Below are 23,842 nucleotides of genomic sequence, written 5' to 3'. Positions count from 1 at the left end.
CAGGGGAGGCAGCTCTGAGGGTGGGGCTGGTACCCGTTCATTTGCTCCCTTGACCTTTATTGAAGAGCCTTTCCTGGCGGGTATTTGGGACCTGCAGGCGTGCCCTGGAGAGACCACAGTCTGTGCAGGGAAGAAAGGAAGTGGGCACAGGGAGAGGGTCAGGAGGGCTCCACACAAACGCACTTGAGCCGAGGCTTGAAGGGCACCAGGGCCGAGAAAGGGCCTCCTACACTGTGCAGAGCAGGACATGGAGACGGAAAGGGGGCACTTGGCAGCAGAAATCTTCCACCCTGTTAGATTCAAGTCCTATCTTGGGCTGACTTTTTCTGCAACAAGGGAGCTTGGCTTTTAAATATGGAGTCATTTTTTTACAAAAAAGTGGACCATGGACTCCTAGGGGTAGAGCTGGTCCCTTGCAGCAGGGAGAGGAGGAGGCGCCAGCCTGAATTTGTAACACGTGTCAGGATGGAGCTGCTCAATGATGCTTTGGCTCCAGAGATGAAAAAAAACCTTTAATGCCCTTAACGGCGTAAAACCCAGCTTGGATTTCACAGGGGAGAGCACGGGATCCAGCCCATTCATTCCAGGCGTGTTGACCTTTATGTTCCTACCAGCGAATGAAGGAGGCCAGTGTCTTGAATCACATTAGCTTCAGATTCAGCATCTCAGACTTCCTTTCTGCCCATTTGTGTTCAGCCCTACGCGTCACACATGGCCAGCACTCCCTCCAGCACTGGGGCCAGTTCCATGGGTGTACCTCCCGTGTGGCCACAGAGGACCCCACACTCAGAAGGACTTCGTTTAATGCATGTTCTGCTGCTGTCATCTCGAAAGTCTTAGTACCTTTTGAACCAGGAGCCCGGGTTTTCATTTTGTACTGAGCCTTGCAAACCAGGTCAATGGTCCTCGATGCTGTGCTCAGCCCCACCCTCCCCTTTACCTGGCAGATCCCTCATCCCTCCATCTCAGCTTCCACATCCCTCCCCCAGGAAGCCCTCATCAGTCCTGCCAGCCGTAATATTGATCATTATAATACAAAGATGGCCAACATTGATCTAATGTCACACACCACATGTCATGCGCTGATCTAGGTGGTGGGCATGGATTTCCTCATTTCATCCTCCTAGCAACCCTTCGACCAGCTTTCCCGATGCATCTTGCTCATCTGTGGGCAGGTGGGAGACTTGGGGGCTTGTCCATTCAAGGAGGACACTAACCTACCACGATTGGGATGTGAAAACGCAGTCATGACAGTTTGAGTATTAAATGTCCCAACCAAAACAAACAGTCCCTGAGACTACCCCCAGGCAGAAGTTTCACATGGTCCCTCCCAGAGCCTGCCAGAGATTCCACTCCAGCTGGGGAGAAGGTGGGTGTCACAGGAGAGCGCTCCTGGAGGAGGAACACTCAGGGGGCTGCATCCTAATGTCTCTCCCATCAACTTGCTTTGTTTTCTTAGGCCGGCCCACAAACTCCCCACCTAAATTCGCCCTCCGGTAAATTGAGGAGTCTAAACTAAATAATTTTGTCCGGCCCCAAAGTTCTAGACTTTTTTTCTTCAGAACCTCTGGGTGGGTTGGAGTGGCTTTCAGATCACCGAGACGTCCTCCACTGTTGATCAGGGTGGCCCAGCACTCGTCACTGTGACTGTAAGAGTGAGGGCAGCAACCACTGTCAGCACCCAGACACCTTGCAGTCACCACAGGCTCTGCCTTTTCTTAATTCTACAGGATTGTTGTTATTATTATTTTGCTGTTGTTAATCCGTACCTGAGGATATTTTTCCACTGGTTTTTAGATAGCGTGGAAGGGAGGGGGAGGGAGGAGGAGGGAGAGAGAGCAACATCGATGTGAGAGAGACACATCCACTGGTTGCCTCCTGCACGATCCCAACTGGGGCAACCCAGGTACATGCCCTTGACCAGGAATCAAACCCAAGAGACTTAGTGTGCAGGCCGGTGCTCTAACTGCTGAGCCAAACCGGCCAGGGCCCACAGGATTTGTCTTTTCCTATCAATAGCTGTGCCAACCATTTGGCCATTTTTGCCTAAAGTAGTAGTAAATAAATTTCCACGCACCATGCATTTCTGCTTTCAAAGATTCTTCCCCAACTGGTGAAGTGCTCTGTTTTCAAAAATTATGTTTCCTTCCACCCAAACTCACAGGTACAAAGGATTCAAAGGCAATTGTTCCATGACCTTCATCGATCAGTTTAAAGCGCTACACCAGTGTAACAAGTATTGCAAAATGCTGGGGCTGGAACCACTCCAGAGCAACCAGAAGCAGAAGAGGCCCCGTGCCGCGAAAAGCAAAAGCCAGCCGAACTCCGCCACCGCGAAGAAGACGGGGTGCGGGACCCCCGCCCAGAAGAAAACCTAGCCCGGCCCAGGACCAAGGCCACCGCCTGGCAGCACCCGCGTGGGTGGGCCTCGGAAAGCCCCCGGGAGAGAGCAGGGAGCCTGCAGGGCCCTGACCACCTCTGCTCCCCACTGCTTGGGAAGCCGTCACCTGCTGTCTTCGCGGAATGATTCTGGAGCTGGGTTTGTGACCAGACTGACGGAGAGACCGAATCAATGGTCGGCCCCAGGACAGTTCATCTCTGTGCACACCGTGGCCTTTTTGCCGACCTCGAGTTCTGTGTCGACGCGTGTACTCGCCCGTGGTTGTACTGTCCAGGACTCGGTGCTGAGCGGGGTCCGTCCAGAGCCCAAGTCCTCCCCACTCCCATTCCTAACCTCGAGATTTCTAGACACTTCCAGCTGCTATAGAAACAGAAAATGTGAGTTCCTTTATTAGGCCAAGTCGTCACTCGTGTCCAATAGGCTGTTGTGGCCAGAGGAGGCTTTTTGAAATGTTTCTCATCATTATTCACACATGCAGCACAATGCTCTGTTTCATTAAAGTCATGTTCCCACGGAAAGTGTGAGATGCTATGTAGGCACAGAAACTTGCTCCTTGGGGTTAGTGCCCGTCTCACGTCCCCGGGGGTAGGAATTTAGTGCTTTGCTAGTAAGTTTTCTGGAACACATGGCACTGGCGTCTGTGTTTTTGGATGAACCGGAGTCCATGCTTTACATCAGGGGTCGCTGTGCTGCACACTCTCTGGGTTTTGACTCTCAGGTAATGACTTGTATCTGCTAGAATGGTATCATACAGAATGGTTTCACTGCCGAAAAATCATTCCCGAGGCTCCTCCCAGTCACCCTCCCCCTGACACCCTGGCAACCACTGGGCTTTTACTGTCTCCATCGTTTTGCTTTTTCCAGAATGCCACAGTTGGAATCCCAGGGTATGTAGCCCGCCCAGAGGGTTGGCTGTTGGTAGGCTGATTTCAACCATGCCCTGATTGTATCTGGAAACATGGTTAGGCCTCCTCTGGGCCCTGTGCCAGATGCTTCTGAAGCGGAAGGTACCCACAAATCGCCCGGGACCCTGGACAGTGCGGGTTCTGGCCTGCTGGGTCTGCTGAGGCCTGAGGGGTTGCATTTCGATCACGCTCCACGCTGGCCACAGACCACACTTAGGGGGGCGTCAGACCACGGGTAGGGGCCTGAAACGTGGGGGGGTGGCCAGACCTAGGTTCCAACAGCGTCTGTGGAAGGAGCACCCAGCTAGTTCCCCGTTCTGACCTGGGGACCGCCCGCGGGGCTCCCCACAGGCCTCAGCCCCGCGCTTGGCCCGGGCTCCGCAGAGGCTCCTGGCTCCTGCAGACCACGCGTCCTCCGCGGCTGTGGCTTCCTAACGGGGAACTCGGACGGGCTCTTGTTTAGAACAGGGATCGGAAGGAGGAAACACTCGAGTCACATTTCACATTTTCAGAAAAGCCGCCCCCTCCCGCCTTTCTTCGGAAGTGGTTCCCCGGCTGCAGACGGCAGAACGCTCCTCTCTCCAGGGCCTGTAGCCTGCTCTCCCCACGAGATCCCACAGGCGATCGTAGCGGTGGGATTCTAGAACGTTCCACACTAGCCAAAGGTGCAGGGCACTTTGATTAGAATTAGTATATCTGTTGTTGTTTATGTGGAAAACGATACAATTAATAAAAAATAATACAAGAATAAACTTTCGTGTACTCACAACTGTAAACCTACTTTTGCCCCACCCTACATATACACACACACATATATATAATATACATTTTACTCGTGTGAGAGTGTGTGTGTGTGTGATCAGAGCCCTCTCAACAGACAAGGGTATTTTCTTTAATAAGAATTTATAATTGTAAAAATAATGACAACACAAGTAAACAATTAAAAAATTATAGAAAGGTACAGAATGAAGAGTCAAAGTCACCCTGTGGCCGTCTTCCCCTCCGACTGGCTGTGAGCTTTGTGTTGGAGAGGCGGCTGAAGGGCAGGGACTTCCTGCTCTGGTCTTGGCTGTGGCGGTCAGCTCATGGGGTGCCTCTCTCAGAGGGAGCTGTCCCTTCCTCCTTTCACACATGCTTAGACTTTTTTCTAAGTGCTCTTATTGTTTGCCGTTTAAACAAACACTATTTCTGATTCGTCTGTTTAAAAGCATGTGGAGGACCAGGGACAGAAAGGGCACCCGCGCGGGATTTGGCGCAGCCATGGCTCCCAGGACGGCCTTTGTGGGCCTTTGTGGCCATCTGTCTGGCCACCCAACCCCCGACCTTCTGTTCTGAGATGAATTGCTCTCTTCCCCGCAGTCAGTTAACGATGAGTGGAGCTCCTTACCCCAAAGGTGGTACCTGGGCTCTCAGGAATGCCCACATTCATTGCCGTTGTTTGAGCTCATGTCCACTTTGGGTTGGTTTTCCCAGTGGCCTGGTAAGTACGCAGCATCAGGAATCTATCAACACAACAAACGCTCGACCCAGGCTCCCATGAGGATGCCTGGGGGTCCATCTGGGGATTTCGTACCTGATGCCTGCAGGGTGGTCGTATACATATGGGTCCCCATTTCCTACAGGGCTCAACAGGGGAGCTCTGCGGTGAGCAGATGACAAAAATAAACGAACGCCTCATTAAGAAGAGGCTTCATGTTCAACAGCAGCCCTGTCACTAATGAGAATGGCAGCGACACAGCGACTTCTTGCCAGCGGGTGTCGTGTTCTGGCCAGATCTAGTTCTGGATGCGGGGATGCTGGCTTACGTTAATATTTCAAGTGACCTTATTGTACCAGCGCCTCCCTAGCTCTGCTTCCCCAAAGCCTCGTAATAGCAAAGGGTTGCAATAGATGCTTATTCCAAAGGATGTCCAAAGAAGTAATGACTACTTCTAACCACAAAGCGTTCTCTCTTCTACACACACACAGCTCTGCGCGTGTGTGCGCGCCGGGCGTGCGTTCAGCTGGCTTCGGGTGGAGGAGCTCGTCACAACCCAGTCCTGGCAGGTGTCCCTTGTGTGTGTTCTGTGCAGCTGGGCCACCTGTGTGGAAGTGAACAGCCTGGCATTTCTCCCCGGTTTAGATCTGCGGATGCCACTTGGGCTTCAACAGTTTAAAAAAAATCGGACTCCAAAAGCTCACACGCCTCCCGGCACAGGGTGTGTTTTCCAGCTCGGCTCCAGTGGCTCTGAGGCCTGTTGGACCTGCTTCTTCTGAAACTCAGGGGCAGGTGGGAAGGCAGGGTGGACGCCAGTGTCATCTGTGCGGTCTTGTGAGCACAGGTTTCAACGTTATGATGTGATGAGCAAATGTTTACAGGTTCTAATGGTCTCAGGAGAGCAAGAATTTTTTTAATTCTATTTTTCATGACAAGTCCAAATGGTCCCAGATAGAAATCGTCGTGGGGGACTTTCCTCCTCAAGTCACATCCTGGATCAGATATAACCAAGAAGAGCCCGCCTGCGAGCTTCCGTTTCAGGGCCCAGAAGAATTAGAAGCAGTTCGAATGGGATCCCTCACCTGCGTCTCCCTCTCCCTCCCATCACTTCCTCTTTTTCTACCACGTCTACCTGGAATGATAAGGTAGTGGCTTCTTCCCAGCGATCGGTTGCCCATGATACTTTTCTGGGTGTCTGAGTGGGGTGGGAGGGGTCTCTGGGGGAGAAAAGGGAGGGCAGCTGTAATACTTTCAACAATAACGATACATTAAAAAAAAAACCCAAAAACCTTCCAGTTCAAGGAGCCCTCCCTGCTGGAAAACGGCCGGGCGTGGCTGACAAGCCGTCTGCTGTATGTTCGCGCTGGCTTCGGATAAGCATCACCTTGATCAGTCGCCCTCCCAGCCTCTCTCTCCCCTGCCATCTTTCTGAAAGAGGTGAACTTTGAGAAGGACATAAAGGAGGTCACCTCCTGGGGGAGAATCTCAAGGGTCAAGATTCAGAAGCAGGAAGACGACCATCCTCGGGCGACAACAAGCAACCTCACCTAGGAACGTGGGAGGCGTTCCCTTGAATGAGGAGAGAGGAGCAAGCTGGCGGATTGAGCAGGGTCTTCGCTGGTTGGGCAGAGGGCTGGGCATGTTTCTGTGGCTGCAGAAGGTGCTGGAGGCTCAGCCACGGAGAAAGGCTGGCAACTGGAACCTGGGAGCGTAGCGGCTCGCCGGGAAGGAGGCAGGATGGAGGAGCAGAGAGGGCACCTTAGCACGTGAGACTTCCTGGGCCAGAAAGACACCACATCTAAGACGGGCTCGGAAGCCAGTCATGGGAAGCCTGGGGTGACCCCCAGACGGGAAGCAGAAGCAAGAACAAGGCAGAAACCATACTAGGTCATTTCATGCCAGCATCTGGAACCCCCCGCCCCGACAGCTGCCCCAGGGCTCTGCGGGGCAGGGCCCAACCCTGCACACGGGTCACCGCAGCCCCAGGGACAGCGGGAGAGCTACACCTGGCTGAGGTGGGGGAATCTCACCCTCCCTGCCAGGCAGATGAACTTCTGCAGTGGGAGCCCTGTTTGCAGGCAACCCAGCTTATTTCTCAGAATCAGCAGACCCCAGAAAAGTTTTCCCTTGGTAGTTGGTGCATTTGGTCCGGCTGAGGCTCCCAGAGGTCATCTGCTTTGTCATCATTTATCTCTGTAGTCATGCATCTTGCTCACGATATGGTCTTGAAGGTCAATACAGTCTTCACGATTGTTTCCACGTCTGTGTCACAGGAAATAATAAATCAAACCACCCTCACTGCCCAGATGAGGGTTTAAATTAGATGTCGCCCTGCACCCATGAAGCATCTTCCCCTCTCTCCCTCCTGATGACGGGCTGAAGACAAGAACAACCATGGCCACCCCTTTAAAAGGCAAATAAGGCATTTTCCTCTGACTTATCGGAATAATCCCCTCAGTTTTTATCTTTCATTGGGCATTTTTCCAGAAACTCCTCTCGGCTTTCTCCTTATCTTTCAGATCTCTACTCAAAAGTCACCGTCTCAGGGAACCTCCCTAACCTACCTACCCGTTCACTCCTAACCTTGGCCAGGACCAGGGCGATGCAGAGAACGGGGTGCTTGGTCCCACCTCCCCCCCCAGGCTCCTTGCTGCTTTGCTGCTGCACCCCTCCTCCTTGGATGGGAAGAGAAAACTATGTCCTGTTTCACCTTTGATTCTGAAAGCCTTTTTGGGGAGAAAGAATTAGAAACGATTTTTTTTATCTTGTGCTCTTTTTCCCATTCTTACTGCAGCACCCTATCTGCGTCCCCACTACCAGAACAATCCATTCGAGGACGAGAGAAACAAGCACCCTATATCCATTTCCCCCTTCTTCTTTAGAAACAAAACCTAACTTTGTTCACAGTAGGAAGGTGCCTCGTTAAAATATCACACTTCCCAGACTCCCTTGCAGCTGAAGGCGGTCCTATGTCACCATTCTGACCAATGAGGTTGGAGCCGAATCTTCAGGTGGGGCTTCCAGGTGTGTTCTGTAAAGGGGAGAGATCAACTGCCCCTTTTGCCCTTCATCCTTTATGTGTTTCCTTCCTGGAACACGATCTTGAGAGCTGGAGCTCCAGTAGTTACATTGTGACCTCGAGGACAGGATGGAGTGGACACCCAGGAGACCCAAATTGCTGAAGACATTGTACAGCTGCCGCCCCAGTCCTTGGCTCTTTACCTCCCAATTTTTTTTTTATTAAAGGAGAGAAAAATAAACTTTTAATTTGTCTAAATCACTTCTAACGTGATATATTCTTTTATGTAAGTTGTTTCTGTTTAAATAAAGCTCTCAAAGACATTCAAAATAGAGCATCACGCTGGCCGGTTTGGCTCAGCGGTTAGAGCATCAGCCTGCGGTCCAGAGAGACCCGGGTTCGGTTCTCACTAAGGGCACGTACCTTGGTTGCAGTTTGTCCCCGGCCCTGGTTGGTCATGCAGGTGGCAGCCACTCGATGTGTCCCTTTCACGTCGATGTTTCTCTCTCTCTCCTTCCCTCTCTCTCTTTCTCTCTCTCCCTCCTCTTCTATCTGAACAAAAAAATTGAAAAATGACCTCGGGTGAGGATAAAACAAAAACAAAAACAAAATAGGGCATCTTGCGAATACCTTCGTTTACCGTACTGGTGCTTAGTTTGGGCTGCACACTAGAGTAACCGATTGTGCTTTTAAAAATGTCAATGCCTAGGTGCCCCTCCGAGATTTCTATGCAACTGGCCCGGGGCACAGCCTGGTCAAAGGGCTATTTGAAGCTCCCAGAGTGATTCTAAGGTGCAGCTGAGGTTGCCAGTCATTGGTGGATTGATTCTCTCTGTGGCTGTCTCATCAAACACTAATGAGCACCACAGTGGACCAGGCCTGCAGCTTGGTGGTTCATCAGAAACACCTGGGGGGCTTGTTGAAACACAGGGTGCCCCCTCCCACCCCACCCCAGGTTCTGTTTTAATAGGTCTGTGCTGGGCCAGGGGATTCACACTTCTAACAAGCTCCCAGCTGGAGATGCTGCTGCGGGTGGGGGACCCCGCTGGAGCGGGGGGGTGTTTTCCTTTGCCTCCGGCCTCTTCCTCTTGTGCCCTTTCCCTCAAAAAGACGTGCATTTTAAACCATTCTGCCAAACCCTGGCAGGGGCTCTTCCCAGAAGTTTCTCTGATCCCCAGCGAGACTTGACTTGAGGGAGGCTCAGCGGAACACGTTTCACTACCCGCAAGAAAAAGCCCTGCCAAGCAGCCCCTGGGGAACCACTGTCCACAGAGGAGCCTGGTGGTTTGTTTACAAGGTCTCAGAGCGTGGCAGAAGAGAGACACCCAGAGAGGCCAAGGGAGCATCCCAGTGGTAAGCTGGAGACTGGGAACATGAGCTCCCATCCAAACACACTACAGAGCACAGGGCACCCACAGGAGGGCCTGTAACTCTCACTGGAGAGCTTGGCATTTGTCAGGCAGTTGGACTGTAGATGCTTCAAAGCAGAGCTCCTCAGCCTTCTGAGGGTTGAATGCCCTCTTGAGGACTGGGTGACAGTTCTAGACCCTCCCCCAGGAAAATGCATCTAAGCATGAAATGTCATTGTTGGTTTCGGGGGGCTGAAGGATCACCCGATGCCACCCCTGGAGCCGGGAGTAATGCATCCATCCTTAGGACAAGAGAAGTGGCAGCATTTCAGGCTGACATCTGGCACGAGATGTCCACAGAGCAGATGTCCGATGATTAAAGATGAGGTGTTTGGCAGGAAAAGAGGCCAGTGGGTGACAGAGACTGTCAGCTACATCATTGTAACAGGACAGATATTGGCTAACATGAAATAATGATTAGCAGTAATTTGGTCCAGTGAGTGGGGACCTAGCCCGGAGACACACATAAAATACTTGACTTTACCAACCATTTACGTATCCAACAAATATTGAACCCAAATCCACCATGTGATCAGGACTGTTCTGTGAGTTGGGGGTAGGGCAAGGTCCCCATTCTCATGTGCCTGACCTTGTAGTGTGGACACAGAAAATAAACAAATGAATGTGCTATTAGGAGGTGAGTCCTACGATGAGGGGAAGGCTTCAATTAAAAGATGACTTAGAAACAAGAATGAGGTGATGGAGCAAGGTACGCACATATCTGGGGAGAAGGGTCTGGATAGATAAAACAGTAAGTGCAAAGGTCCTGAGGTAGCATTGCACTTGACATGTGTGAGGAAGAGAAAGGGAGTGGGAGTGGCATGGAGTGAGGAAAGGGAAGAGCAGGAGAAATATGAGGTTTGTCTGAGAGGGATGTAGGGAATCCTTGAATTTTATGCTCAGTGGGATGGGAAACCATGGAAGAATCTTGAACAGAAGTGTGACATGATCTAATTTAAGTTTTAAAAAATGAATCAGCCTCTAATGGAGAAAATAAATAGGCTTGGTCAACACTTTCATGATACTAATCATCAGTTTTGTTCTTTTGCCTTATTAGATAATCTATCTACTCTCCCTTGGTCTTAATCAGGGATCAGCGAACTTTTCCTGTAAATGTGCCAGGTAGCATGTGGGCCACGTGGCTGCTGTCAGAATCACTCTGCTGCTGGAGCGTGAAAGCAGTGTAAAGAAATGACGTGGCTGCGATCCGGGTGCCCAACCACCCCAGAGTGCCCTGGACTGAGGGGTGTTTCCAGGATCTGAGACATTCAGCAAATGGGGCCTGTTGGTAAATTCCAGTAAAACTCTTTGTGGACACTGCGATTTGAATTTCACATGTATTTCCCATGTCAATGAGATAGTATTCATCTTTTGATTTGTTTCAGTAATTTAAAAATATAAAAACCTTGCTTAACTCATACCAAAACAGACGGTCTGGATTCGGCCCACAGGCTGTAGGTGGGCAGCTCCTGGTCAACCTGAGCCCTCAGTGAAGTGCAGGACCATGAACTAGCGGTGCCCTTAGGCCTGGCCTCCTCCTATGTTCCTCTTCCACCCGCCCCCGGGATGCCAGCCCCGCCCACCTCTCTAGCCTCATCCCTGGCTAGTGCATGATGTTCCTGCCACACCAGTTGGCTTCGAGTTCTTTGGCTGTTTCAAGCTCCATCCCACTTGAAAACTTACACATGCTGTCTCCTGAGAATGAACCCTACTGTTTCATTTGGAGAACAGACAGCTCCTGCTCAGAGTCGAGTGTACATACGGGTGGGGCAAAAGTAGGTCTACAGTTGTGAGTACATGAAACACAGAGTGTTTTCTTGTGTTATTATTTATTAATTATTGTACTATCTTCCATATGAACACCTGTAAACCGACTTTTGCCCCATCCTGTATTAGTTCTGCACTAGGCTTCCTTACACATAGCTATCTTCGTTGTTTATCCTGCCCCGAAGGTTGACCAGCAGCCTATGGCGTGGCCTGGAGTGAAATCTCTGCTCCATAGGAACACACAGCTTAACTGAGACAACCCATTCTCTGGTTTAGGGGTCCAAACTGGAAGATACAGGGAGGAAGCAAGTCACTTGGTAGCACATGAAGAGACTGCAAAGACACCCAACAGAGGCGGGCAAGTGGGGACCACTCAGTAACGGAGGCCATGAGATCCCAGATTTGGCGGAGGATAGGAGAAAGCAGCAGTGATGGCGAACAGAAAGAGTAGGTAAGGGGGTGACAGTTATGACAACTGGAAGGGCAGATGAGGGAGCAAAGGATAGAGGCTTGACTTTCTTCTAGTCCTGGGATGGCCAGCCCCTGGTCTGTGCAGCTCCCACAAATCCTGACTACCCACATTTCCACGAGGCCTTACTTGGGACTGGGAACTCGCATGGGATTCCTGTCCGTTTACTTTCCCCAGCTCAGCGTTTTGCACGGAGTCGGTGCTTAACGAACACTGCAACACTGCTGCCAGAACGGATGACTTGAGATCATCTAAGGAGAGAAATGCTTTTCGCCATCTACGTTTTCTAACACACCACCCACATTGCGGGGTGGTGATTTGTAGCCACTTCCTCTGATTCCCCTTTAGGGACACTTTCATGTTTTATTCAACTCAGCGTATCACTCTGATTGCTGAGCACAGCATCTGAGGTAACCTGGGCTCAGGCAGAGACCCCGGGGAGATCAGGGCAATCTCGGGCGCCGGCTGTTAGTGCTCAGTGCGAGGGACTGACTGCACATTCAATGGCCGGCACACCCCAAGAGCAGCAGATAATCTCTGACCTCTTCGTATCCAGCTGCAGCTGGACGTCAAGCCAAAAAGCAAGACAGGATGTGCTTCGGGGAAGACAGGCAGCCTTAAAAATGAGGAGGACTTTAATTAGCTCTTGCCTGGGCTAACTGTGCCAGCAAAGTGGAAAGGAAGGGACTTGCTCTCCAGGTAGAACAAGGTTAGCTGTTGTCTGGTGTATATAATGGGTCAGCAGACACTCAATAGGACAACCTCTCCCTCTGCCTCGCTAGCCTTTGGAAACTTACTTTATCAAAATTAAAGTTGGATTCTGCTGCTAGGGAAGCTCTTAATGCAATCAGTTTGGAACACTGAGGTAGCGGAGGGGAAATCCTTTGGAACCAGAGGTTACGACATGCAGGGACATAGCCTACCACTCAGGGGCAGTATTGCAAGTAGAGAGTGAGTGCTGGGATTACCAGGACGCTCATTCAGCCTACATTGGAAATCACAGGCCTGGCTTTCCCCTGTTTTTTTTGTTGTTGTTTTTTAAAAGGTCTCAGTTGAATAAGAATTTAAAGACATTTTACCCAATTCCTTTGAGAAATTAAAATTCTTCACCCATGCACTACAAACACACACACACGCACCTGCCTCAGTCCCCTGCCAAATGGTAAAATGTGCTTCTTTCATTTAAAAGCTGAGCTTTTTCTGCGGATGTTTGGCTGCATATTTGAGAGGGAAACTCCCCACCAAATAGATTCCAGGCTCCCAGATCAGCTGCTCTCCGGGGGAAATTGCTGGGAGATGCTTAGGAAACTCGACGTGAACTTGAGCTCAAGGTGGAAACGTCTGTGCTTCGCTTGCCAAGGTCACGGATTTCTCTTTAATTGGGTGGCCACCCGAAGCACCAGAGTGCTTCCTCCCGGGAGGGCTCATCTCTTATCTTCATGCCTTTCTCCATCACCGCAGACGGTGTTTCCTCCCGTTCAGCCCGAGGTCCCCATACCTGCTTCACAGAGTCTGTGACTCGACACTGCTAGGACTCACTGGCTGTCTGTGTCCTCACTGAACTGTCAGCTCTGCATTCCGGAAAGGGCACCCTCATTTTGAATTTCCAGTGACGAGCACAGTGCCTGACACATAGTAGGGACACGTTGGAATGTGGGTTGAATGAGCGAGCGGATGTGTTTTTCATCTTGGCGTCCTGTGCAGTGTCCAACTATTCTAAGGACACGATAGATTTGTGCCACATAAATCTTGTTTCAGAACATACATGTTTCTAAATTGGGCCCTTTGAAATTTCAGAAGCCACTTACAGTTTTGTGACCTTGTGTTTTTGAAATACGTCTTCTTTTTTAGAAAGCGTCCAAGGGAACTTGGATATCAAAGAGGAGAAAGTGGATGCCCCCATCCCTTCACCTCCCCACAGGCCCTCGGGCTCCGGCCATGGGTCTGCCCCCAACAGCCTCCCGGAGCCCATCCCAAGGGAGGGGGACTGAGGGCAGTGAGACATTCAGCTGGTGGCCTTGGCGCAGGCTTTGCGTGATAGGGAAGGAGGCCACACGACCCGACCCGGCGTTGGGAGCACTCGCCAGACTGCGTCATGCAAGACGGCCAGCTCACTCCTTCCCCAGCTCCTGTGAGACAAAACGCTCCCGCACAACTGGGAGTGTTTCAATCCACCTGCAGCCCCTCCCGAGACTCCTCAGCAGGTCCTGCTGCTCAGGAGGCGGGCAGCTGGTGAAGCAAGAGCTCAGGATTGTCACCCTCCAGCCTGATGCCCAGTGTGACGGAGCCTCCTTCACCCATCACCTGCTGGCAGTGGAGTCATCCAAATAAACAAGAGTGATGATCTTCCCAACAGTAACAAAGCAGATGGCAACATCTGACTCAGCGCTGCTTCATCCGGAGAGACATGAAGAACATTCTTCAAGTCCTTGGGCACCTTGTCTAGGGCCCTGTGGTGGCATTTAGTTCCCTGCAGTCAATGTCTTTGTGTAGGACCTTGTCTAACTCCCAGATTGAGAGCAGCTCAGAGAAGGGACCCGGCCTCCTCCTTTGTGTCCCCAGAGCCCAGTACAACACGAGGCACATCGTAACCAGGCAACGCACGTCTGTGCAGTGAGGGCAGCCAACGTGGGGAAGAGGGAGCATGAATGCAGACCTGCCCACCAAATTCTAGACTATCAAGCACAGCGACCCTGTGAAACGTGCAGGAGACAGTTCCCGGATGGATAAAAGGGGCAGCGACTTTACATGGCATCCGGCCACTTCTTCAGCAAGTACTGCTTGGGTCCTCTTTGCGTCTACTCTAGGCTGGCGGCCACCACAGGGCAACAGCCATGTAGCGGCAGAGCCTGGAGACCTGGCTTTGGGGCCTGGCGGGGCGGCGGACTAACTGGACGACCTTGGACCTTCCTCAGCCTTTCTGGGCTTCAGTCTCCTGATCAGAACGAAGAGCAAAGCCTGGATGGCTGGGCGCATCGGGTTCTCACCTGCTACTGTGTCCTGATTCGAGGACGTACACCAGGTGGAAAGCAAAGGTTTAAGGCGAGTTCAGAAAAACGCACAGACGAGCCATCTACATGACAGGAGCTCTGCGTTTCTCAGACCTCCTCTGGGGTGGGCCGGAGCAGCGCTCAGGCTTGTCGTGTGTGAGGCACACACTGTCCTGAGATGACAGGACGCGCAGGGCCTCCCGGGCACGAGTCACAGAGCGAGGTAAGGCCGTGTCCTGGGGAAGAAAACCTCCCAAGGTGGCCGCCTGGTTCTCTGCTGCCCCCCAGCTCGTGTGATTTTAACTGTACTTCCAAGAGGGCCCTTCCATCTTGCAGGCGACACTGGGGGTCAGGGCGCGTCCCCAGGCACACTGCGCGGGGAGGATCGCATAGCCGTGGGGCCACGAGAGCGGCCAGGGAAGGATGCTGTCATCAGAGATCGGAGAAGCAGGGCTCGATCCGCCCTGGCTTGAAAGTGGGTAGTGGAGGCTTTGCCTTCCGTGTGCGTCCCTTAGAGTTCTACACACAGACTGAGGCCCCGTCTTGGATGCCGAGCTGACCCAGGAGCGACCATAATAAGCCACCCTGTGAGCCAGTCCAGCGGAAATACCCAGAATGCCCTTCCTCTGCTCCGTGTTGAATCACCTGAGCAAAACCTCGGGGCCAGCGTGTGAGGCTGGCATCGCATGGTCACCGAGTGAGGGAACTTTCGGGGGCTGAAGGCTCTGGGCCAGCCTCTGCCGCATCAGTGAGCCAGTCACTAAGTTGGCTGATCCAAGTCTGGATGGCTGGGCGCCCCCTTCCTAAGCCCCAAACTACCGCTGAGATGTCCCTCCCTTCCCCTCCCTTCCCCTTCATGGCTGCGGCGCTCACAGCACTGCTCTCTGCACCGTGACTGCTCCCAAGGAAAGCTGTCACACGACTCAGCTCTGCCTCATTCCACAGGCTTTCCCGCAGAGCAGCTTGGCACACCAGACAGGGGGGCAGAGAGTTTGACCAAATCCTGGTGTGATGAACCCAGCTTCTACATGGCCTCAGGCGTGGAAGAGGAGGCTCTGTGGAATGACCCGGCCAAGGAAGGTGACATGCAGACAGTGGCCTGGGGACACCCAGCCGATCCCATGACCACTCTCAGCCGCGGTCACCACCTGGGGAGGAAGCTCAGACCTGTCGCCTTGCCCCGTGTGGTACGATCCAGTACAGTGGTGCACGGAGCGATGTAAATGACAGTAGGGCCCCCGCCACTGTTCGTTCAATCAGTGCTTCCTTCGACACAACACAGACCAGAAATGTCGGTGTGTGGATGGTTTCAGGAGCGTCTGGTGCTCCTCTCGACACTGGATGAGGTGGAAGGGGATGCAGGGCAGGCAGGGATGGACCGCCTCTTCCTCTCTGACCTCGGAGGCGTGGCAGTGCGTGGACCAGAGATCTGTGACTGCACTCAAGTGGTGCTTTCCAGCCAGGGGCTCGGGATGGCTTTACACGATGTTGCTCATTTGCTAAGACACGTAATTAATCAATCAGAATGGTCCCAACCAGAACGGGAGCCAGTGGGTGCCATTTCTGGAAAGAATGTCAGACACACATAATTTATCCCTCATGCCTCGGGCAGTGCTAGACACATGGTAGCCCTCAATGCAGATTTATTTGATCAATGAATGGCTGATGATTGAATGAATGGTTTGTGGCGGTTGCTCCAATCCTTTTAACTTGATTAAACATGTCCTGGTTCATTTAGCCAACTCAGGAGAGAGACGCATTAGCCCCACACAAACAGAACCTGCTCTTTACTTTAAATGCCTCTCCGAGAAAGAACATGTCCCACCCGAGACCACCCAGCTGGCCCAGTGGCCCCAGACGCTGCTTGGGGTTCAAGTGTTCAGACTTGCTGAGGAAACTCACACAGACTCTCCTGACGGTAACTGACGGAAGCACAAGGGAGAAGAACCTAGCATACCAATTCAGTGATGGATTAAAATCCGAGAAATCAAACAGGTTCTAGGATTGCTGAAAGGTCAGTCCAGACAGATGCGCGTTTATGAGAAAGCTGTTTTTAATGAGGGAAAGTGAAAGGCCCACATACCTCAATATTGCACGAATAAACCTGTGGTTTGCACCATTTAGCCCTGACCTGGTTTTAGCTTCTGTCTAACACTTGCTCAGCTATTCATTTCAGCTCAGTCAGCGTGGGCTGAACAATGACCAACAGCTCACCTCTGCTGGGTGCTTTGGGGGATACTGTGATCCTTTTATTGACTCAGGAGAATAAGAAAATTCGTCGTCAGCGTAAGTATTTAACAGCAGCGTGTGAGAGGCACCGTTCAGATGACATTTTGGTTATGAGCACAGAAGGACCGGAGTTGAGTCTGCAACTACACGTGACTGGGAACCCTGCTGTAAGCTGAACCTTCTTGCCCATACTGAACAGATGCCAAGGCATTTATGGAAGGATTGCCTAACAGTAGCTATTTAGTGTGATAATGGCGTTTGATAGTTTGGACACAAACACCATTGTCACACTCCACAGCTCTGCTAAGGAACATCCGAAGCTGTGAAGGTGGGAACTTCACCTGTGCATGCCACCCTGGCCGCCGATCACCGGGGAAACTTGTCAGCTTCACACAGTGACCTGAGCAGAGACAAGAGAAATCAAGGGGGTGGGCATCTCGAAACACTGGAAAGAGATCAAGACTGACGGATGTCGGGCTTGCGTGTTCTGGAACAGTCAAGCCGATAGAGGGATCCGCACCCTTGTGCTCTGTGACCACCCCGCCAGGGCCTCCCCCCGACAGGAAGAAAGACTTCCCATGGAAATGGATGAGAAATCGATTTGCTTCCATTTTTTACAAGGGCTCTGAGAGAGTCCCGAGAGGGAATCGATTTTAGGAAACAAATACCTAGTTTGTCACCACATTATAATCCATAATAACATGACTGGGTTCTCCCCAGCTCTTGCCTCACTGTGGCTCTCTATCCATCACCAGTCAATGTGGTTCAGTCTGCAGTCTGAGCACATTAAAATCATTGCGCATGGTGATGCAGCATGGAGGTGGGCTGTAGTGTCCAGTGGACATAGAGGCAACCAGGTTTTCAATGTTATTCACCATAGTGGTTTTCCACCATTGTGGTGGGCGGAAGACGAGACGGGTAAGGTAAGGAGGGAAATGGAGAGAGAGGGGAATGTTGATTTTTCATGAACAATACATTTTCTAGCAAACAGGAGCCTCTTGTGAATAAATCGACCTGGTTTACTGGGTCTCCTGTTAAAAATGGTTTCTAAATGATATATGAACTCCTGCCCACAATGGAGAATGAGAGGAAATAAAGTATTTCAACCCATCTTTTATTTTCTCCCTAATGCTGCAAAAGAAGCAAATAGGGGGCCAGTTTATTTTGACCTCAGGAGGATCGAGTTGTTCACGTTTGACCAGGGCGTTGCTTGGGCCATAAAACCGGCCCATTCGTAACAATGGAAAGCAAACCCTCGGCGTTTTTTCAGTAAAAATGCCCCTATTCACGTGCAGACCGTGAAGTCACCCTCTTCCGTCCCTCGGCCTCCACGGGATTGGAGCCTTTTTCTTTTCAGTTTTACGGAGATGCCATCGATGCACAACATTGTATTTGTTTCAGGTGTGCCAGACAGCCTTTTTTCTTTCTTTTTTGACAGTGTCGACTTGCTTACCTTCCTATTAAGTGGCTGATTCCCTTTGGTCCTGTCTGCCCCCTGGCTTGCCTTCACCGGGAGTGGTCATCGGCAGTGCAGCAGGGACGTGCCACCTGGCCACCGTCAGACCTGCTCTCTCAGGCAGAACGCTTCACCTGGGCACCTTCGCCACGACTGACGCCCCAGACAGACCCTAGAGCTCCAGCTGGCCCCAGATGCCACCACCGACCCTTAGATAGGCTCCCGGGTGCAGTCAAGTTAGCCAAGCTCATCTGCGTCGTCTTTGCCCGAGGGGCCTAGAGCAGAAACCCCCACTTCCTGGCCACTCAAGGGACACTGCTGACCATCCCAATGGGCTTCGGAAATCTATTAGTTGATTTAGGAAGAGCTGATGGGAGGTAGGTGATGTGCTATTAAAATGGTCTTGGTAGGACATGCTTGGAGAGCCCTGTCTGGGGCCAGAGCTGGGGCCCATGTTACTTACAGCATCTTATGGCAGCGTCTGAGCCCTCCGCTTCTCCAGGTGAGTGCCGTATGCTTCAGCCTTCAATCATCTGCAAAGACAGAAAAGGGGAGGAAGTGTAAACAGGGAGGAAGAAAAGAGAAGAAGTTAATGTGTTACAGGTAAATCTTACCAATCCCTCCCCGAAATAAACCTCCATTTCTTTGGTCCAAGAAATTTGTCTCAAGGAAAAAGTCCTTGAATTTGGAGAAAAGATTTTCTTCTTACAAATGTATAGAGATTTACCTATCAGGTTGTCCAGAGAGGCATTGTTTATAACAGTAAAACTTGCAAACAACTTAAGTGCCCTATTATAAAAAAGTTGATATATTAATGACATACCCTCGTCATTTAAGTTAATGTCGTAGAAAGCAATGGTCATTGACTTGGAAAGAGAGTCAAGATACGTTATTGAATAAAGAAGTAGTTCACAAAATAACATACACAGTATGAGCCCCTGTTTATGAAAAAATGTACATATGCCAGGGGCCAAAACATCAAATATTAACCATGGTCATAGCTGAGTGGTAGAACTAGGATTTCCTTCTGTTCCTCCTTTTGCTTCTCTGCATTTATTCATTTCTACAATTCATGTATACTTTTCTACTGAGAAAAATAATTAGAATTTAAACAATTTTCAAGCAAGGTGTGTGTGTGTGTGTGTGTGTGTGTGTGTGTGTGTGTGTGGAGTCCTAGTAAACATTCCTTCCTGCACAAGGCTCTTCTGAAATTGGGAGGTTAGAACTCACCCTCTGTCTACGCTGCTTGTCAACACGCTTGGAAAGTGAGTGTTGCGCTGAGAGATGGGCCTCGGGCTAATTTCCTAGCAAACTATTAGTGAAATGCTTTCTACTGCAGTACAGTAATTTTATGGTATGACCGAATCAATCAATAAACACATATTTATTGCATGCCTGTTATGTTCTCAGCCTGGTGCGCAACTTTTAAATACAGCTAGAATGGCCATCACCTTAATTACTTCTTTGACTGTTCCTGCAGGTGCGGTTAACTCGGTCAACCTGCAAAGCAGTTTTTAAAATTCTCACAGTCATTTCTCATTCTGCAGATATTAAAAAAAAAAAACCTTGTGTTCTAATATTTTCAAATGTAACAACTTAAATAGTACCAGTTCAAAAAAAAAAAAACAAACTAGAACGTTTATAAGGTGGTTGAGAAATAATTATGCCTGTTATTTCCCATGGAAAGAAATGAGTGCTTAAGGCAAAGATGCTGGATATTAATCAAGAGGATGGGTAAATGCCAGTCAAATTTCTTCAGCTTACAGAAGCCTCGAGGGGTCCTGGTCAGCACCCTCCTCTGACCTCAGCCACCTGAAGCTCGCCCGGCTCCCTTTGCTCTCTGCAACCTGGAAGGAATCTCCAACTTCCAGTTGCTGTGCTCAATTCAGAATGCAATTTTCCCACTGAACCCATGGGTATGAAAACAGGCAAGACTGGGTTTGCCCCTTTTTTTATGTCATGGGCTTTTCTTCATCAATGGGGAGAGGGGTGTCCACCAGGGAGGAAGCTTTACAGAGCCGAACCCCTTGAAAATACTTCAATATTTAACTATCTTGCGGGCATCGCAGCTTCTTGCAAGATGGCTTTGATTCACGGGTACCAGGGGCACCACAAAACTCCCTAGTCTTTCTCAGGTCAGATCTGGGCGCAGGCAGCTTGCCTTTGCCTTCACATTTTATTTCCCAGGGGCTGAGAACATTCTAGGGCCAACCCCAGAGGACTGAGAAAGTGCTTTGGGGACCACGACGTAACACCTTGCAGGAAACCCAACAGCGCCAATAATAATAATAATGATAATAATAATAATGATGATAATTACAAATGTTTTCTTAAAAAGTAAAAGCTAAATAGAGATGCTTTTTCTCATTCCAAACCCATATTTACTGTCATTTCAAAAAGCTTTGTTAAACGCATCAGTTTGATTCTTTTAGGCTGGATGAAGACAAAGAAAGTCACTATTATAAACCTGATCAGTCTTGTCACTTTGAAAGTACATGGCAATTTAAAAATAGATATTTTCTTGCCAATAGGGAGCAAAACAAAATGTGCTCATCGAAATCATCTAGAAGGGGAAAATCTGATGCTCCCTACACATGCTGCTGTTACCCAGGTTCATCACCAACCAGGGGTAAGGACGGGATCTCCGGGCGAGTCCTCAGCCGAGCTGGGTCCCAGCAGACTCTAGGAGAATTGCCGAGGCCTGGGGTTCCTAGGGGCCGGTTCCATTTCTCCCAGGTGTCCAGCTATTTCCAGTGCTAGGGATGGCCTAATACGAGGTGGACATGTGAACAACTCTGAGGCTGGCATTTTGGAGGTTGAAGAACAAAACAGCAAGCTTTGCCATGTGCTTGCCCGGATGCTTGGGCAAGAGAAGGACGCCTGGCCAGACAAACCTCCTAGTTCCAGTCCGTCTTCTGGTGGGACCCTGAGGCTCGGTGCTACGCTAGGTCAGGCTGCACACCGGGAACGGCTCGCGTGCCGCCTCTCCAGGGCAGAACCAGAAGTCCATGCCACCTCTGGGCCCGCAGCTGCTCCCTAGACTCATCCTTCCCCTCCGCCGGGGGAGAGGAGCATCTAGAACAGTCTCGAGCTTTCTCAGGCTTTCTGAAGAAACAATAATCACAACAGGCGAGGTTGGCTGCGTTTACCCCTGCACCTTGCTCAGGTGGCGTGGGGGGGTTTTTTAAACATCTAGGTCACAAACTCACCCCCACCTTTGAAAGTCAGTGAGCCCCCAATGGACAGCCCGATTTCCCCGGGGAGTTGGCGGGCTCATGGGAAGAGAGGAACTTACCTGCCGGCGCGCAGGTCCCGGCCTGGGGCGCCCTCTGGCCTGCGGGGGGTGCCGCCCAGGCTCCCTGTTCTCACCGGCGGCCGTGGGTGACCCTGAGCTTCTGTGGGTGTTCGGCTTTGTCCTCTCCCTTTATGGGATCCAGGGTTTAAAGTAAACAGCTCTTTCCCTTTCTGATAAGTCACATTAAATTATCGATTCGGAAGGAGGGAGGGCGCGACCTTAGCCCAGAGTCACCTTTGGTCAAGCACACTAAGCAAGACCGGAAAGCCCAGTGTCCCCCTCCTGGGCGTGGGGGTGCTGGCAGGGGGCAGGCAGTTACCCCTGGTGAGCACACCATTCCCCTCCGAAACCCAGGTTTCATCGTGTTTAACTCTTTCCTTACGGGAGGCTTCCATTTGTTACGCTGTCACCTCCTCAGATGTCTAGACCCAGAAAAGCCACCTGGTCCTATGAGAGCGAGCACAGTCAATGCAAAACCTTGGCTTATCCCGCTTAGAGCTCTTGACCAACATTTGGAAGCGAATCTCATTCTCCTCTTGCGCTGATCATTTCTGACGTAGTTGCAGTCCACTTACTTGTTCATGCCAACAATTATTAAGCTCATCCTTATCTGCTAAGCTCTGGGACCGCTGGTGAGCAGGACAAACAGAGATTGCAACTCGGTAGGGAAGAGGACACAGACAGAGCTGTAACCTACACAACCCTCGGAGGCCCCACTGGCCCTGAATGTAGTCTGTTAGCTGCTGCTATTTTTAATGTCTCGGATCATTTCTCTTCCTCCTCAGGCCACTTTGTCATTTTCCTTCCTTAAGCTTTGAAAGGAAGCTGTCTGTTACCCTCCCGAGTCATAAACACGATCTACAGTCAGAGCTCATGCTGGTCTGAGGCGGGGCCGCCTTGGCTAGCAGGTATTGTCGCTTTGCCCTTTGCTGGCCCTTAGTTATATTTCTTTTCGGGTGATAGTGGAAAACAAAATATGCTGGCCTTTTCTGTTTCTTTCCTAAGAACCGCTAGCTGATCTCAAGAAAAGGAGCCCAAAGGGTTGCTGCTGCTCTTGGGTCCCTAGTGCCCAAGGGAGACCCCTCTCTGGTTGCCTCTGATCTCCTACCAACTCACTTCCAGAAAAGAGCCGGGGCTTCCCATGTCGCTGAGGACAGGCACGTCCACGTGGCGAAAGCCCGAATGCTCGTGGTGGGATGGGAAACACATTCCGGGGGGCCCGTGGCGACCGCCACGGTTGGTCCTGTGCGCTCCAGCTCCGTTCAAAGACGACCGCGTCAGCGTGATTTCTGAACGGTTCTACTACTGGCACCTCCTGGGGTAACTCACTTCCTGTGTGCTTTTTAAGCCGCTTCTGGGTGACTTCAGAATTACTGTTGATTTTCTCCCTGAAGGTGAAGCACGTTCCCCAAAACCCCATGTAGCTATTCTTTCCAAGGGCAGGCCAAGCCCACCCCCAAACCCTCACTGCACATCTGGGTCCCTTTCAGCCTCTCTCAGTCTAACCCTACCTTAGCTGATCTTTGTCTTTATTTTATGTGTAATACAAGGGATGCATTCTTTTAAGATAAGATAGGTTGGAATCCCGCAAGACTGACACTCAGCTTGGAACGGCTCAATCTCGAATGTTTGTCCTCAGATATGGGCTGCAACGCTGGGCTTTGAAACAGTGAAAAACAACAGCAGGTAACTTTCCACAGGTGCCGCTGACGGCAGGCCCCGCCCCGGGCTGGGGGGAGGACTGTGGTTTTCTCATCTTCCTGCCTGAGCTGCAGGCTTTGGAAAAAAAAAAAAAAAGAGAGTGGTCAGTTCCAGAGAAGAATGTAACTTTTGCCAGGGGGAGGCAGAAGTTTGGGAACTGGGAGTCCTGGGTTTCATTTGAGGTTCTTTTCCATTTGGAATCTTGCTTTAGGCCCTTCTCTGTGCAGCAAAGCTGAGAACGCTTTGCTTGTCATTTGCTGGGAAACTTTCGGTGAAACAGGAGATGAGTTCTTTTTTTTTTTTTTTAATAAATAGAGGCAAAACAAAGATGCACATAGAAAAATTACAAAGGTCACAAGCCACATCGACGAATTGGTTCTTTACTGGACCAGTAAGGACGAGACCGAAGGAGTCACAGGAGGAGGGCCGAGCAGGGGTCTGGAAGGATGGTGGGCTGCCGCAGCTTCCTCTCTGCTAGCAAGAGAATCAAAACCAACTTCAAACCAATGTCCCGACTCAGGACCAAGTGAAAACAGAATACTGACAGCGAGTCCTGGTTTCATCACTGTAGTCACACGCGAGTCCCCTTCTCCCCTAAAGGCTCTTGTCAGTGGAAAGCAGGCTCCGAACACCAGTTGGCAGGGGGCAGCGGCCTGACGGCTGGGGACGAAGGGGAAGTCATCGTGAGAACGAGTGGGTACCCCCTCCACCAGGCAGCTGAAAC

At 50.9% G+C, this 23,842-nt stretch overlaps 1 protein-coding gene across 1 annotated transcript in view; it reads left to right on the top strand.

The window, feature by feature from the left end:
• The window catches only part of ALPK2 (alpha kinase 2), a 107,371-nt gene extending 104,929 nt beyond the window's left edge, over positions 1 to 2,442 (top strand). The window contains exon 13 of the mRNA XM_036245968.1: positions 2,165 to 2,442. Coding sequence (XP_036101861.1) covers positions 2,165 to 2,378 — 214 coding nt within the window. The 3' untranslated portion in view covers positions 2,379 to 2,442. The remainder of the gene's footprint in view (positions 1 to 2,164) is intronic.
• The last annotated feature ends 21,400 nt before the right edge of the window (positions 2,443 to 23,842 follow it).

Source organism: Molossus molossus, unplaced genomic scaffold, assembly GCF_014108415.1.
Source record: "Molossus molossus isolate mMolMol1 unplaced genomic scaffold, mMolMol1.p scaffold_m16_p_6, whole genome shotgun sequence".
Lineage (NCBI taxonomy): Eukaryota > Metazoa > Chordata > Mammalia > Chiroptera > Molossidae > Molossus > Molossus molossus.
This window is presented reverse-complemented; position numbering and strand designations above follow the sequence as displayed.